Here is a 16738-nt window from a genome sequence, read left to right as displayed (position 1 = left end):
CGCTGCTTGCCGGCGGCACAGGCCTTTGGTCTGGGAGCCCTGGCCCCGCTGCTGCCAGCCCTTCCCTCCCCACAGCAGCACCGAGCCGGGATCAGCCTTTCTGGTGGGCTGTGGGGTGGCGAGGGGCCAGGCACGGTGCCGGGGGGGGGGAGTCTGCTGAGGGATGGGGGCCAGGCCCCTTGTCCCTCCCTGATTCAGCCCAAGTCCCAAAGACTGAAAGGGGGTGCAGGGACCCGGACCCCTGCCCGCTGGCAGAGAGGGCAGGAGCATCTCCAGAGCTGCAGCGGGGCAGAGCTCGGGGGGCAGCAGGGAACGTGGGGCACTCACTGCAGTTCATTTCATCCGAAGCATCCTCGCAATCGATGAACTGGTTACAGCGGCTCGAATTCCCAATGCAGCTCCCATCGCGGCAGCGGAACTCGGTAGCAGCGCAGCTGGTTTCTGCAAGGGGGAAGCCCCCCGCAGTGGATGAGGCTGGGCTGGGGGGCCCGGCGGGTACAGCCACCCCACGGCCCCCAACTCGCGCTGCGGACACGTGTGCACAGACACGCTCTGCCCAGCACAGCCTGACCCTGCGCTCCCAGCTCCGGTCCCCTCCCAGCTGAGACCTGCTGCCTCTTTGGCTCACACGCTCTGCCCAGCAGCCCGAGCTCCTCTCCCGAGCTGGCCTGTGGCCACCAGACCTGGACGGTCTCAGGGAAGCTCCTGACCTTCCCCGTGGGTTCCGGGTGCTGCACAGCCGTGCTCGGGAGAGTTCTTTCTCCCGACTGTTGGGGAGTGAGTTTTACAAAGCGGTGTGTGGCGCAAGCAGCACAAGTAGGATTTAGACCTCATCTCTCCGTTAAGCCCTGGCTCTGCTCTGACCCTGTCAAGCTGAAGGTAACTCCTTCCCAAAGCCTCTGTCCCTGTCCCAGATGGCTGACGGAGCCCTGGCAAGGGCTGGCCGGGAGCCAGACAGGCTGCTTACTGTTACACGGCACTTCGTCCGAGTTGTCCCCGCAGTCGTCCACGCCATTGCACCAGTAGCGGCTGGCGACGCAGCGCCCGTTCATGCAGTGCAGGTAGCCCTTCTTGCACTTGCGGCTGCCTGCCAGGGAGGAGGAGGAGGAGAAGGTGAGTGCGAGGGGAGGGCCGGCGCCTTGGGTGTCTCAGCTCCTCAGGGACCCTTCAGCAGGGGAAGAAACTAAACAGGCAGGATTAGGAAACAGGCTCCCTCGTGCTGTGCGGGGTCGCGCTTGGTCTTTGCCCAGCAGAGGCCCCTCCTGGCTGAGGAGTGAGGGTTGGTGTTAGAGGGAGGGTCGGCTCAAGGTTTCTCACCCTCCAGCCTGCCCCCCAGAGCTGAAAAAGATCCGGAGCCCATAAAGCCCATCTCTAGGAGGGCAAGAGGGACTGCGAGCACTTGAGGAACATGAGAAGACACCCAGCACCCCGGCTCCCTTTGCCGAGCAGAGCCGAGAGCTGGAGCCCGGTGCCTGCAGGTGCTGGGGGGCGCGTGCGTGTGTTTGAGCAAAGCAGCAAGAGGAGGAACCTTACTGCAGTAGGACTGCTTCTCATCCGACTTGTCCTTGCAGTGGACCACGCCGTCGCAGGTCCGGCTGAAGTCAATGCAGTCGCCGTTCCCACACTCAAACTCGTCGTGCACGTTGCAGGTGGAATTCAGGGCTGGGGGGGACACGGGGAACGTCAGCTCTGCCAGCCTGAGACGGGCCTCTCCTCCCCATCCCCACCAGCTCCCGCTTCCACCTCCCCTCCACCTTTGCAGGTGAAATCCTCCTGCAGGACGCGCTCGCCACGGCAGGAGCAGTTGACGTGTCCCTTGGGCGTGAGCAGGCAGAGATCCTGACAGCCGCCGTTGTTCACCCTGCACGGGGACAGCTCGCCTAGGAGAGACGGGGAGCGGTCACACCAGGGACAGCCTCAGCAGCCCCTTCCCTTTGTCCTCCCTGCTGGGGAGAGGAAAACTTGGGGTTCCTCCCCAAGCTCTTCAGACGGGGCTACGGGGGATGCAGGGGGTTGGGGGCATCCAGTCTCCCCAGATCTCGCAAGGAGGATGCCCTGGGAGAAGCATAAATGGGGCAAATTCTCTCTCTCTTCAGCCTGCACAGGGTTTGGAGATGGACAGGCCTTGGCGTGAGGGTCCCGAAGGGGCAGTGACGGGCCAGGCGAGATGGTGGGATGGGGTCCCCCCTCCCCTGGCCTGAAGAGCAGCGCGGTGTGGCCGGGGAGCAGGGCTCAGGGCGGTGAGGCCGCGGTGGCCGGTGGGACGCGCGGGGTCCTTACAGCTGTCGGTGTCGTTGGCCACGGCAATGATGCCCATGGGCTGCTGGGGGATGTCAACACGCAGAAGCTTCATGTCGGTGCCCACGTACTTGTTGGCTCGTTGCACAGCCCTGCGCACCCAGTCCGTCCAGAAGATGTAATCGCCGTAGACAGCCAGGCCAAAGGGGTGCACGGGCTCCGATTTCAGGATCACCTGCCGGACATTGGCAAACCACGAGCATGAGGGAACCTGGCTGTGGGTCACAGCCCCCAGCACCACCCCGAACGCAGCCCATCCCCACGGGTCTGCCCCCGGGGACCCCCCCCCGGTGCCCCAGGAACAGCTCTGCTCTCCCACAACAACACGCCAGCCCCAGTTTCAACGCTCGCCGCTCCCCTCCTCCAGCTCTGCCGCTGGGGCTGGACTCACGTGGCGGTGCGAGCCGTCGTATTCACAGCGCTCAATTTTGTCCAGCGTGGCATCAGAGAAGTAGATCTTCTCGGCCTTGTGGTCAATGGCCAGCCCATTGGGTGTCCGTATGTCCTGGTCGATGATGATGAGGACGTTGGCACCAGAGAGGGTGGCACGCATGATGCTGGGGTGCTGCTCGTTCCAGTTGGTCCAGAACATCAGGCTGGAAGGGGAGAGACACGCGATGCCTTTGCAGCCCCAGCTCTCTGCCACGTACACGTTGGCTCAGCCCACCCCTCCGCGGGGCTTCCAGGGACTTTGGGACGGATGGGACATTGTCCCCACATAAAAAGGGGTGGGAGGGGGACGAATGAGGCCACTACAGCCAGCTGGGAAATGTGGTAGCCCGTGGCACACCCCGGCAGGAGAAGGGCACGGGATGGGGTTTGTGTCCTCGCTTTGGGGTGCTGAAGGAGGTGTGGGGAGGGGGGCACAGGGCCTTTCTTCCCGGGGGTTCCGATAATCTCTGTGCTGAAAACCAGTGCTTCCTCCCCAGTGGAGGGCAGTCCACCTGGACGCTGGCCCTGGGACCACGTGGACCCCTGGGAGGGCTGGCTGGGCCACCGACGGCCACTCACTTCTGGCACTCGTCCAGCACAAAGGCCCGGGGGTGGTCGTCCCCCGACATGGTGATCACCGTCTCCCTCTCAAAAGCCCCCAGACGGCTCTGGTCCACGGTGTGGCGGGTGATGGTGGAGGTGGTGTAGCTGGTCCAGTAGAGCGTGTCCCAGCCGCGGTGGTACGCCAGCCCCTCCACTGAGCCCACATCTGCAGGGGGGAGGACAGACAAGGCTCGTGTCCAGCCTGTGCCCCCGCAAGGCTGCCCAGCTCACTTGGACACGGCTCCTTTGGCAGCCTGAAGTTATTGCTTTTAAGTACACCCCATAAAACTCCCTCAGAGGCTCTGGCTCTTTGCTAACAGGGCGCCAAAGTGGCAGCACCTGAGGGGACTCAGCAGGGCTGGGCTGGGCTAATGGGCGAGCTGAGACCCCAGGAGACTTTAGGGGGCTCCTGGGCAACCAGTAAGGACTCTTCCTTGCAGGACGGCTGAGTGATGTTCACCTACGATGAAACGAGGACTTGAACTTGGCTTTCAAGCTCCTGCTCTCATCACCTCTCCTGCGGAGACCGGGGCTCACTCTGGGTCCCCCAGTCCCCCAGCAGCGGCGCTGGGAAGGGAAGGGTCTCCCTCTGCTGGGGGAGAGCTGAGGCCCAGAGGCACAGAGCGATGAGACAAAGACTCGTGGCCGACCAGGAAGACATTCCCTCCTCTCTCTCCAGGAGATTGAACTGTACACCCATCCTTCCTCCCTCGTTAACGATCAGCAAAAGGTTTAATGAACTGGCTACGACAGATGGGCCCTGCTCTCCTGATCTCGGTGATAACAGCTACCCCAAGTGCCAAATGTAAATACACTCATTAGCGAGCGCATCTATAACCCTTGCTGGAGCTGCTCCCCAGCGACGCAGAGCAACAGACATGGTCTTTCCAACTGCTGCAGGAGCCAATAAAACCAACCAAGGGCAAGCGGAGGGCCGGAGGAGAAGACAGGACCAAGCGTGGCAGGGTTTGCTCAGGTCTGTCTTGGAAGGCAAAGGCAAACACCGAGCGGATCCCGGGTTTGCTGCAGTGCCTTGTTTCTAGAGCAGTGCGCGCCCCCGTGCACGGCCGAGCCTCGTGACACGCTCTCCTTGCCAGAACAAGCTCTGCGGGCTGCTCCCGACACTTGCATCCCCTACCACTGGCTGCTGCCTCTTCCAGAGGCTCCGGGAGAAAGCTCACAGCTGAACCCTTAACAGCTGCCACTCAAAACACTTCTTGAAAACACCAAAAAACGTTAACAGAGAGAAGGAAAAAAAGCCCTTGGGTGAGGAAGGAGGGAGTTCAGGAAGAGGTGGTGGGGAAGAAGAGGAAAGTGGGGTCTGAGGGCAGACGCTCACGGAGGGAGCCCGGTGACACTCACTCTCCACAATGGTCTTGCGCCCCGTGCCATCGTCATTGATCTGCTGGATGTTGCCGAAGTGGATGTCGCTGTAGAATATGCGGTTGCTGCCCTTGGAGCCGTAGCGGTAGTCAAAGGCCAGGGCGATGACGTTCTTCATGTGCTCCGCGTCCTCGAAGGGCTTGATGGGGGCGTTGAGGTTGTTCTCGTCTGACAGGTGGATGCTCTTGAGGATGGTGCGCTCCGAATACAGCAGGTAGCCATCGTAGTCCCGGCAGCTCACCCCGTCCTCGGACAGCATCCCGTGGGCGCAGGCGCACGTCCTCTGCCCGTGGCCGCGGAAGAGGCAGAGCTGCTGGCAGCCCCCATTGCTCTGGGCACAGATGTTGGTGCCTGGGGAGGAAAGAGGGGATTGTTGGAGGAACTGGGTGAGCTCTGTGAAGGAGGATGCTCCCGCTCAGTCGCTTTTCACCTCTCCCCGCTCCCAGAGGAAGCGGGTGAAGAAAAGGGCTCAGCCGGCGGCACGACACAGTTCTTTGACGAGGACACAGTGGCCCATTTGTTGGTTGTTCCTCCATCCCCCCTCCCCGCATCTGCCGGCCGTTGGGCCGTCGGCAGCGCTGCGCGGGGGGCTGACACCCCGCTCCTGCACGCACCCTTCTGCCTGGCCCGGTTGAAGACTTTGATGTCCTTGAGCTGGACGCCGATCCCCGTCCGCAGGGACACCGACTCGGTGGCGTTGTCCTTGTTGCCTCTCTTGATGGAGCCATTCGCGTGAGTCCTAAGAAGGGACAGAGTCACTGAGCAACCAACGCAGGACCCACCTTCCCCATAGCACCCACCAGCTCCCCCCACCCTCCCACACAACCGGTGTCCTCCCAGCACCACCGGACCCCTCGGGCACCACCAGACCCCTCGGGCACCATACCTATCGCTCCAGTAAATGTACTCCTCGAAGACTGACACCGAGAACATGTCCATGTTGTTGCTGGACAGGACGACCTCTCGGTTTTCACCCGTCTCCAGGTCGATTCGTTCAATCTTGTCTGTCCGGGCATCGCACCAGTAAAGCTTCCCGTCCTGAGGCGAGAAAACACCCCGGTCAGCAACGGAGCAGTGCACCGGGGTGGCACTAGGGCACCCTCCGCAGCTCCCACCACGTCCGGCAGAAGGTCTCAGGGTTCAGAAGACCAACCTTGGACAACCCCGCACTGGAGAGGGGGCTCCAGGGCCCTGGGGAGGGCAGCCGTGTCCCCAGAGGCCCCACCAGCAGGGGCACGACTGCAGGGACCCTTGGCACCCCCAGGGAGGCACCGTCCTCCCTGCTGGTGGCCGTACCTCGTAGTCGACGGATATTCCGTTGGGCCAACTGATGCTGACGTTCACCAGCACCATCCGCTCGGTCCCATCCAGGCGTGACCGCTCGATGCGGGGGTACTGGCCCCACTCTGTCCAGAAGAGATACCTGCAGGGGACAGCAGGGATGTGACCACGGGTCCAGCCAGAAGCAGCATCCTTGGGCCTTTTGGCCATCAGAGCAGAGGACAAGCACCTCTCCCCCTCAGCCCTCCGCGCCGGGGCCTCAGCCCAGACCCCTGGTGATCCGCCGGCCCCTGGGTGCTGCAGATCTGTGGCCGGGGAAGGGAGCGCTGCATCCCAGCTGGACGCAGCCCAGAAACCAGCCCCTGTGCCAGGCATGTACGGTGCTGTTCCCCATCCTTCCCCGGATCCAAGCAACTCTCTCCTCCCTGTGACTCTGGCCAAAGCTGGAGCCAGTCTGGGGAAGCTCCGCTTGGATTTTCTGAGGTGCTGGCACCCACAAAGTCAGGGGGAGCTCCCAGAAAGCTCAGCCCATCAGCGAAAGCGTGGTTAAATCCAGTTGATTTGGACACTGGGGGCATGTCCCTTGGTGTGTCAGGGACCTGTGAGTCCGTCTCCACTGCGTGCAACCGGCACAGCTCTGCCGGGAGGGTGCTGGGAGTCTCCAGTACATGCCCACCCCCCAGCTGATGGCCCTCTCCGGGCAGCTTCGTGCAGTGTCTCACCCCTTCTCTGGATGGACGGTGATGGCCCGTGGCTTGTCCAGCCCCTGAGAGATGACCACATAGCGGAAGGACCCGTTCAGCCTGGCCACCTCGATGACATCGAAGCCCTGGTCTGTCCAGTAGATGTTTCCTGCAGAGAGGGGACAGCGAAGACCCGCCTGAGCCCTGCTCCCCAACTGCCCATCGCTCCTCCCCGCCCCAGAGCCCTGTCTCACCCGCGATCCAGTCCACGGCGATGCCCTCCACGCGGCCAATACCGTTGGTGACCACATCCTCTCGCCACGTCTGGTCCCGCTTGGCCCGGCTGATGGTGCTCAGACCCATGTCCACCCAGTAAATGGTGTCATTCTCTGAGAGGGGCCAGGCAGGACAGCGGGTGTCAGTGACCGCCTCTGGGTCACCCCAATGGTGGCACAGACCCGGGCTGAGCCCGCATCCAGCGTGGGGACCTGACACCCTCCCTCACCCGGAGCGACCGAGGGGAGATGCTCTCGGGCAGAGCACTGCCAAAGGAGGGTCTGGTGACGGTCCCCCTTGCACGCCCCTCTCTGACCTCTCCAACCCTGTTGTCCCGCTCCCAGCCCCTGCGTCACCTGCGTGGAAGTCGATCCCAACAGCCAGGGAGGTGCCCGACACAGGCACGAGAGCATCTGACTTGTCGTTGGGGTCCAGGGGAATGCCGCGGATCCCCTCGTGGACCGAGTACAGGAGGAAGGAGCCGACACCTGTGACAGGGATGCAGGGGCAGTCAGATGCATCCCAAAACCCACACACTGTCCGTTCCACGGACAGCCACAACTCATGGAAAACCGCAACAGCAGCCCGTGGAGGAGGACAAGCCCGGCAGGGCTGGTGAGAGGGCTTGACCCTGCCACGACAGCAGCACCACGAGTCCCCGGCCCGGGCAGACGGCCCAGGACAGCAGAGGGACAGGCAGAGCAGGGTGGGACCGCGCTGGCTGGAGCCACTGGCGGGCTGTGCCTGAAGCATCCCCGCAGAGGCAGCCCCTGCGCCCACCTCTCAGCTGACTCCGAGGCTGACGCATGTGAGACGTGGGCTGGCAGCGGGAGCGGCAGCTCTCGGGGAGGGGACGGGGGACGGGGGAGGCTGTCCTGCCGGACACCGAGTGCCTCATCCTGCCCACAGTGCCGCGGTCGGGGGCAAAAGGAGGAGAAAACTCCTCTGTGATTAGGACGAGAGAGATTTCACCGGCACACGGGGCAGGAGAAGGAATGGCAGACCTTGTGGAAAGAGGGCAGGGAATAATCTACTCAGGGACAAGATTTCTGATGGCTGGGGCAGGAACCTGCGGAACACAAAGCCTTTCCCTGCTCAGCTCTGTGAAGGGGCTGCAGGCCCTGCCCACACCTCCCAGGAGGCTGCAAGCGCCGGAGCAGCCTGTTCAAGGGGTCCTGACCCACGGCGGGGCACGGGGGAGGCGCGAGCGAGGTCTCTCTCCAGAGCCGCCTCCGGCCCCGAGCGCTGGCAAAGGCTCGGTGCCGCATCTGGGTCAGGGCAGCGCTTGTTATTCAGTGCCTGCCCTGACCCAGATGGTGCGGCAGCTCTGCCAGCCCCCTCCAAAAACACCAAGAACATTTTGCACACAAACAGCCTTTGAGAGGCCCTGGCAGTGACCGGGGAGCCGGGGCCGGAGGGGGGCTCTTCCCTCCCAGGGGAGACGGTGGCAAAGCAGGCAGGGACTGGGGATCTGCAAAGCAAAGGCTGTGCCGGCTGCCCAGCCCCGTTCCCGGTGCCTGCGGCGAGTCGGTGACCCAAACCCGCTGCCGACAGCAAGGGTGTCACCTCTCCTCCGAGGGCTCCACCGTGCAATCCTGCCCCCCTCCTCCCGCTAAACCCAGAGCCCTGGGTGCCCCAGGTGCTCATCACTGCCAGCCCCTCGCAGGGACAGCCCACGCCAGGGTCTCGCTGCGGCCCAAGCCCCAGCCCCTCCCGAGCCCCTCTGGGGTCCCTCCGACCCCCGGGGTCCCTCCGCAGCGCTGCCGGGTGCAGGGAGGTGCGGGGCAGTCGGAAGGAGCCCGCACACAGCCGGGGCGAGCGGCAGCACCCTCCCCGCACACCACGTCGGCACACACGGTGCTTGGCCATGCAGCAGGGAGAGCCGGGGGCGGCCGCGGGGGTCTCTCTGCTCCGAGGGGCTGGTTTGGGCAGGGGGATGGGGACAGGCGCGCTCACCTTCGCAGGACTGCTGCCCGCTCTTCAGGCTGTAGCCCGCGGTGCACATGCAGGACCGGGAGGTCTCGGAGGTGGGGAGGCAGAGCTGCGAGCAGTCGCCGTTGTTCAGGCTGCAGGGGTTGGTTCCAGCTGCCGCGGAAAGAAGTGGGGTGAGTGGTGGCCAGGGGACACCCCCGGGGGCTGTGGGCAGCAGGGGAGAGGCCGGGGCAGCCGGGGCCAGCGCTGCTCGGGGCAGACACTCAGGATGTGGGTGCTCTGGGCCAGGCTTGGGCCAGCAAGAAGGGACGGGGCCAGCCGGCTGCCCGGTCACCGTGGACCAGATTCTGGCCCCGCTGGCACCCGGAGGAGCAGCCGAGCCGCTGCCTGGCCCTGCAGGGGCTCTGTCCCGGGGACCATGCACTCACCTTGCTGGATGCTCTCGTCGTACACCTTCATGTGCATCACCAGCGTGGTGCTGTTGCGCAGCACCGTCACCTCTGTCCCATCCTTCTTGTTGCAGGTGCCCATCCTCTCGGAGGCCTGGTCGGCCCACCACAGCTTGTCACCTGGAAAGAGAAGGCAGGAACATGAAACAGCTTTCCCCATCCCCTCCCACCCCAGCAGCAGAGCCGTGGCTCCACACAGATTTACAAGCAATGGCCTGGAAAAAGGGGTCTGAGCTCAGCCTTTGGTGGAGGAGCATCCCCTCCACAGCTGCCAGAGGTGGCAATGAGCAGCCTGTGTTTGGCCAGGGCCAGGAGAAAGGGAAAAGGCTTCATGAACCGCCGCCGTCACCCTGCCAGCTCTCACCCATGATGGCCAGGGCAGTCGCCTTGCTCAGCTGACTCTTCATGGACTCGATGACCTCCAGGTTGCTGCCGTCCAGGTTGCATCTGTTGATGGTGCCATTGCCGGAGCTGATCCAGTAGAGCTTGCTCTCTGGGTAGTCAATGGCCAGGCCTGGAAAGCAAGGGGACTGTCAGTGGCCAGGCAGCGCGCAGGGACCGTCACCATCTGGGAGGTGGGACGGGACCGGCAGAGCAGATGGGGTGATAGAGAGAATGGGCACGTGAGGTCAGGGTGACCCGGCACAAATCAGCCCCCCAGGGAGCCGGGGTGGCCAGAGTTCAAGCTTTTAGAGCCAGCAAAGGTGCTGCAAGGTGGGGTGGTAGCAGAGGGGACGGGGGGTCCATACCAACAGGCCCTTTCTGGTTGGTGAAGAGGAGCGTGCGGTTGCTGCCGTCCATGTTGGCCACACTGATGTTGTCCCCATCTGTCCAGTAGAGCTTCCTGAACCGGTGAGGGGACACTGAGCACGGCAGCTCCAACAGCTCCATGGAGATGGCCTAGCTCTGTGCCCCCCAGCCCCCGACACCCCCGCCTGCTCTCTAGGCTCCCCTCCAGCCCACGCTGGCCCCTTTCCCCTCTCACCAGCCCGGGCAGCCCCACGGCCTCCTCGCCTCCAGGAGGGGGTTTGGTGATCGTGAGCACTCCCCAGCCCTGCCCAGCAGAGCCCCCGTGCACACCCGGCCTGGCACACGTTCGTGGACGCACACTTATCCGCAGCCTGTTCTCCTTCGCACGCCTCCCGTCTCCTCTCACACACCTCCCACACGCGCTGACACACCGGGAGAGCAACCTGTTCTCTCCTCCGCTGCGCACGGGCCCCGTCACGCGCACTCACACGTGTGTCTGCGCAGACACCCCCTCCTCCTCCGACGCTCCCACCCTGACCCCGCGCCCGCTGGCACCGCGTCCCCTCGGAGACTTACCCCCGGAGGGGGTGAACCACCAGGCAGTGAGGCTTGTCCAGCCCCTGGATCACCGCATTCTTGAAGGAGCCGTCCAGCCGGGCGACGTTGATCTGCTTCTTGTTGGCATCGTAACTGGTCCAGAAGAGGTTTCTGGAAACCCAATCCACAGAGAGGCCGTGAGCGTTGGGCAGGTCTGAAAGGCAACGGAGAAGGGAGACTCGTTAATGGTGAGAATGGGGCTGGGATGATGCTCAGATGAAGAGCTGATCTCATGGAGCCGAAGCCCCTGGAGGGTTGGTGGCTCTGGGACCTGACGGGAGCAGCCATGTGAGGCGATGCTCCTCCACACTCACCCGCAGAGACGACGGTCTCTACGCCGGTGCCATTGATGAAAGCTCTCTTGATGGTCTGGGTGCGGACATCAGACCAGTAAATGCGTTGCTCCACGGCGTCGTAGTCCACCACCGTGACATTGTCGATGTCGGGCACCGTGAAGGAGATGATGTAGTTGTAGTAGGGGTTGTCGATGTCCACACCGCGGATCTCCATCTGCCGCGCGTACAGCAGGAACTTCTTAAACTCTGGGGAGAAGGATGAGAGGGGCAATTGTGGGACCTCAGCCTGGTCTGCAGAGCTGGTGCCGAAGCACCCACTTGTCCTCCCTGCCCCAAGGTGGCCCGGGCAGACCCCTACCATAGCAGGTCGTGTTGTCCTTGTCCAGCTTCATGAGGTGGGGGCAGGCACAGGACAGCGTGCGGTTGTAGTTGATGAGGCAGAGGTGGGAACACGGCCCTTTGCCCCCGTTGGCTTCACAGGGATTTGGAGCTGCAAAAGGGATAAGACTCAGTGATGTCCCTGTTCCAGGGGACACTGACCCATGGGCCCCAGAGAGCTGCAAACCTTCCAGACCCTTCCTGCCCCATCGAGGAGCTCTGACCCGTCAGCCTCATCACCCCAGGACACTTCTCTGCTGACTGGCCAGGGCCACAGCGGAGACCTCCAGCTCAGTGGGGGGTGAGAAGGGGCAGCCATGGGGGTGGGATCAGCTCCCACGTGATGCTCCAAGCACCGGCACCATCTCCCCACCGCGCCATCCCCCTCCCCATCCCGCTGCCTCCGCCTCCCCAGGACTCACCCAGGGGCTGCCGGGAGGGGTGATACACCTGCAGGTCAAACGGCTGCGTGTTGGTCCTCTGCACCACCGTCACGTTGTGCCCTGTCCACTTGTTGGCCTTGGCCAGCGTGTTGGTGCGCCAGTCGGTCCAGTAGACCTCACCCCCATAGAGGGTGACGGCGAAAGGATGTGACAGGTACTCGTGTCCCCGTAGAACCTCAATGTGCCCCGTCCCGTCGTACAGGGCTGAGTAGATGGCATCGGACCTGCGCCCGGCAGAGAGAAGGGCTGAGAGCAGGCACGGGGCTGGCCAAGGGCTACCAGGCACAGGCAAAGGCTTCTTTAACCCAACAGCAACAACCCACGGGGTCTAAGCTGCTGCCTCCTCTGCTCTGGTTCATGCTGCTGCGGAGGAGGCCAATTGCTGATTTACACCAGGAATCGCAGTCCCCGCAGAGGAGAAAACCCAGAGCAAAGACTGGAACGTGTTGCAGAGACAAACAGACCCCACGGAGCAAAGGCTTTCGCTCCCAGCCCGGCAGACAAACATCAGAACAAGACAGAAGGGAGGGGGAAGGTGCCAGAGCCAGGAGGGATGGGGAGGGGGCCGGGGTCCGGAGGTGACGGGGAGGAGATGGTGTCCGGGTCCTACCTGGCGTCGATCCAGAGGATGCGCTTCTCCAGGTAGTCGACAGTGAGCCCGTTGGGCCAGCCCCCCGAGCCCGTCTCCTTGTGGATGGTGCGCCGGCCTGCGCCGCTCATGGAGGCGGCTTCGATGCGGGGCAGGCTGGCATCCCAGTCAGTCCAGAAGAGGATCCTGCGAGGGACAGGGAACGGGGACAGTCAGCACGGGGACACGGGGACACCAAGCTCTGCCTCCCGGATCGGCAGTAGGGTGCACGCTCAGACAAGAGCCCGTGGCCTGGTTCCTCTGCAAGGGTGCCATTGAGTCCTGGTGACCCATGTCCCCTCCTGCCTTACCCGTAGCGGGGGTCCAGGGCGATGGCCCGGGGGTGCTCGATGTCCCCGGCCAGCAGTGTGGTTCGCATGGTGCCATCCAGCTTGGCCACCTCAATCTGGTCCAGGTTGCTCTCCACCCAGTAGATGTTGCCAGCGATCCAGTCCACGGCCAGCCCCTCGGGGGTGGCCAGCCCATACTGTATCACCACCTCGAAGCTGGTCAGAGCTGCAGGACACAGCACCGGGAGGGCTCAGCCCGGTGCCTCCCCCCTGGCCCACCCACCACCATCGCACCCCAGTCCTGAGCAGCTCCCCACAGCCTGGCCGGGTTCACTGACATGGGGGACCTTCTCTCGCAGACAGGGTCTGAGCCCCAAAGGATTCAGCCCCACGTCTGTGGCCCGGCGCTGGGCTCTCTCTGCGGGTGTCCCCTCCCGCGGCTCTGCAGCACTGATGAGGAGGGGGCCCGGCTTTGTGCTCCCAGCTGCTGGGCTGCAATTACCATTAGGGAAGTGCTGGGAATGCTAATTCACTCCTACATAATAAGCAACTTTGGAGAGCAGAACGGGATCACTAGAGGAGCTGTGGGTTCCAGCGTGGGGTGCCAAGGAGTCACTGCCAGCACCCTATCCCAGAACTGCACCCCCGATTTCCCACCCGTCTGCCCCCCCCAGCTTGCTCCAGGCTCCCAGGGCTACGCACCCCCATTCTCCAGCAGCTTTCCCCTGTAGATTTTGTCCTCCACCACATCGGTCCAGTACAGCGAGCTCTGGTTGAGGTGGAAGTCCAAAGCGATGGTGTTGCGCAGCCCGGGGACCAGGACGCTGTAGTCACCCCGGTGCAGGTCAATGCGGCGGATCTCGTGGCGGTTGGAGAATATGATGAACGGCTTGAAGGGGTCTGAGGGAAGCAGGGCAGGGTCAGAAGGGGGGCACAGACAAGGCAGGAGTGACTAGCAGGGGCTGCATGGGACCAAGGGTCCCCATACCCATGGGTGGAAGGTGTCCCTGGCTCCTGGCCCCAGCCCCAGCTTTGGGACCACCCACACCCCTGCACCGTGAAGGGCAGCTCGTGCCAGGTGGGGACAGCGAGGGGTCCACCATCAGCAGGCAGATCCCCCCAGGATCTGGCACGTCCATCCCCACAGTCCTCAGCTCCGCTGCTGCCACGTCCGAGAGTTGGGAGGCACCCCCATCAGAGGGATCTGGAGCGATGCTGCCAGCCCCTGCAGCCCCCCCGCACGCACCCAGGCTGCGGCAGCTCTCGCCATCGGGTTCCAGCATCCAGCCCTCGTAGCAGGAGCACTTGACGTTGTACTTGTCCTGCTCACACTTCTGGCTGCACTTGAGGTGCTTGGCACAGTAGCTCTGGATCTGGCAGGTTTTGTTGTCCGAGCCCAGCTCCATACCCAGGGGACAGGAGCAGACGATGCCCTCGCCGGGGGCCACGGTGCAGTTGTGGCTGCAGCCGCCGTTGTTCAGGGAGCACTGGTCTGTGGAGAGAGGATGCGCTCGTCAGGTCCTCGTCCCGCTGCCGGCCGGGGGACACCCCGCATCCCGGCACCCAGCTCCACGCTCACCACAAAGCTCGCCCTCGTCAGAGCCGTCCCCGCAGTCGTCGGAGCCGTCGCAGAGCTTCTCGGGGGGGAGGCAGATGGAGGTGTTGTTGGCGCAGGTGTGGGAGGGGGGTTTGCACACCAGCGACTCACAGTTCTCCTCGTCCGAGTTGTCCTCGCAGTCACTGTCCCCGTCACAGACCCAGGCCTTGCTGATGCAGCGGGCTGCCCAGGGGGGAGCGAGGAGGGGGCAGATCAGATGTGGAGGAGACATTATTTCAGGCACTCAGGGTTCTGGCGGCCCCAGAGCTGGCATCCCTGTCCCCAACCCACCGAGCCAAGGCAGGTCCCAGCCCCTTCCCCGGGTCAGAGGGGACAAGGGACAGCAGTTCCCCCTCCCCTGCTCTCACCTGAGTCCTTGCAGCCAAACTTGACGTTGGGGTCGCAGACGTGGGTGACCCCCTCGCAGTTCTTCTCGTCACTGGAGTCCATGCAGTCGGTGTCGCCGTCGCAGCGCCAGCGCATGGGGATGCAGAGCCCATCCAGCCGGCACTGGAACTCATCCGTGTGGCAACCCCCGGGCGGGCGCGTGGCTGTTGGGGGGCACAGGCACCTGCTCACTGCCTTGGCCCCAGGAGCTGGGAACCAGGCGAGCTCAGGGGGCGGGAGGAGGACGGGGCGGTCAGCCTGAAGGCACCCAGAGGTGCAGCAGGGGGGTATCTGGGCACCCAGGGTGGGCAGAGCAGGCTGCAGGATCTCCTGCCTGGCAGGTGGGGCTCTGCCCAGGGGAGGTTTGGCTCTCCAGGCAGGATGGCAGTGGGGCTGATGCCCAGGAGGGTCCATCTGCCGCTCCCTCCCTCCCTCCCTCCCAGGGTAGGACCAGGGGGACACACACCAAGCAGCGGCACAGGGTCGGGGACTCACCCTGGTTGGTGCAGTTGGCGTGGGTCTCGTCGCTGTAGTCCCCACAGTCATTGTCCCCGTCGCAGGTCCAGTGCACGGGGATGCAGCGCCCGCTGTTGCACTTGAACTGGTTGCTGGAGCAGGAGTGGCTGCAGCCCGCCTCGTCGCTGTTGTCCCCGCAGTCGTTGTCTGGAGAGGGAAGGGGAGCGGGAAGGGGCTCAGAGGGTGCCCAGCCGGCCAGGGGGGGCTGGTGGAGACACGGCAGGAGGGAGGAAGGCAGAGACCCCCCTGCCAGAGGCGGCCAGGGAAAGCGGGGAACGACAGGGATCAGACGGACCACACCGGCAGACAGGACACGGTGGGATCCCCGCGGGAGAGGCCTGGTTGAACAGAGAGCCCCTGGCCCCCCCCCGGCCCTCCCGCCCCCCCGACACGCTGCAGGCGCAGCCACAGCACCAGCAGCGCACAGAGAAAAATGAAACACAGAAACTGCATAGATCATCCATGTACCTGGGGAGGCTGGGAGGGCGCCCAGCCCCAAGGGGGATGCTCCGCTCCACAGGGGGAGCGGAGCTGGGGGGGGCTGGTGGGCTCCTTTACAGGGCACATCCATGGGGAGATGGGCTGGTACGGCCAATTGGGGGGGTGTCAGCTTGCCTGGAGGAAACCCCATCACCCGCTGACAGGCACTGTCGGTGGTGCGACACTGGCAATGCAGCCCCTCCGCCTGCCCTGGGATCCCCACAGCGCCCTGCTCCGCTGCGGATGCCCTGTCTGAGCTCGGGAAAGGGCCTTTGCCTCCCCCAGCACCGGGGAGCTCACAACGGGCACGGGGACAATGGCACCGCCACCGCCGCGTCGCTGCACCACCAGCAGCAGCAGACCCCGAGCTCTCTGGGCTCCCACCAAGAGAAGCTTCCCTCGGTGAGCTGGGAGGGACATCGGCTTTGCTCCCCAGCACCCAGCACATCCCTCCCGCTGCTGGAGGGCGGGGGGCATTGCCAGAGAGTGGGGGGCATTGCTGGAGAACACGGGGGGGCATTGTTGGAGAACACGGGGGGGCATTGCCAGTGTCTGGAGGAGCAGCCCATGAGGGCTGGCAGCACTCTGGAGGGGGCAGGTTTGGGGGCTGCGTGGGGCCAGGTTGGGGGTCTGGTGCATGTTGATCTATGCACTAACCGGTAGGCTTTGGACAGTTCTTTTCGTCAGAGCCATCCCCACAATCTTTTTCTGAAACACAGAACCAACCAGACAGGAGAGTGGGCACAATGACAAACACAACAACACGACACAGCACACGCACAGAGAGCGGCACAAAAACACGCTGACGCCGGGACGCGGACGTGGACACGGAGAGGGGACACAGAGAGGCTGCGCAGGCACCGCGAGCGCCCGGGAGGCGAGACCAGAAGCAGCGGAGGGTGCCGGGGAGCCCGGGGCAACCGGGCTGGGAGCCCCTCGGTGCTGCAGCTCCTGCCCCGTGGGTGCCTGGGGAGGCTCGTGGGGGCACGGAGCTGCTCCACGCCAAGGCCATGGTCAGTGCCCGGTGGCCAGCGCTGGT

General features: G+C 64.1%; 1 protein-coding gene across 1 annotated transcript in view; it reads right to left on the bottom strand.

The window, feature by feature from the left end:
• LRP1 (LDL receptor related protein 1) overlaps positions 1-16738 on the bottom strand; it is a 70736-nt gene that overhangs the window by 19067 nt on the left and 34931 nt on the right. Inside the window, exons 20-49 of the mRNA XM_074164826.1 lie at positions 16357-16407; positions 15199-15366; positions 14685-14867; positions 14299-14499; positions 13966-14211; positions 13422-13619; positions 12741-12945; positions 12412-12576; positions 11781-12025; positions 11339-11470; positions 10999-11226; positions 10664-10838; positions 10087-10181; positions 9702-9851; positions 9317-9457; positions 8913-9041; positions 7313-7444; positions 6935-7069; positions 6720-6849; positions 6013-6139; positions 5603-5754; positions 5331-5455; positions 4696-5067; positions 3310-3499; positions 2690-2894; positions 2281-2473; positions 1755-1880; positions 1534-1662; positions 968-1087; positions 328-441 (exon numbers count right to left, since the gene is read on the bottom strand). Of these exons, the coding sequence (XP_074020927.1) occupies positions 328-441; positions 968-1087; positions 1534-1662; positions 1755-1880; positions 2281-2473; positions 2690-2894; positions 3310-3499; positions 4696-5067; positions 5331-5455; positions 5603-5754; positions 6013-6139; positions 6720-6849; positions 6935-7069; positions 7313-7444; positions 8913-9041; positions 9317-9457; positions 9702-9851; positions 10087-10181; positions 10664-10838; positions 10999-11226; positions 11339-11470; positions 11781-12025; positions 12412-12576; positions 12741-12945; positions 13422-13619; positions 13966-14211; positions 14299-14499; positions 14685-14867; positions 15199-15366; positions 16357-16407 (4962 nt within the window). The remainder of the gene's footprint in view (positions 1-327; positions 442-967; positions 1088-1533; positions 1663-1754; positions 1881-2280; positions 2474-2689; positions 2895-3309; positions 3500-4695; positions 5068-5330; positions 5456-5602; positions 5755-6012; positions 6140-6719; positions 6850-6934; positions 7070-7312; positions 7445-8912; positions 9042-9316; positions 9458-9701; positions 9852-10086; positions 10182-10663; positions 10839-10998; positions 11227-11338; positions 11471-11780; positions 12026-12411; positions 12577-12740; positions 12946-13421; positions 13620-13965; positions 14212-14298; positions 14500-14684; positions 14868-15198; positions 15367-16356; positions 16408-16738) is intronic.

The sequence above is a fragment of the Numenius arquata genome, chromosome 29, assembly GCF_964106895.1.
Source record: "Numenius arquata chromosome 29, bNumArq3.hap1.1, whole genome shotgun sequence".
NCBI classification, from domain to species: domain Eukaryota; kingdom Metazoa; phylum Chordata; class Aves; order Charadriiformes; family Scolopacidae; genus Numenius; species Numenius arquata.
Note: the sequence above shows the minus strand (reverse complement) of the source record. Positions and strands in the feature narration are given on the sequence as shown.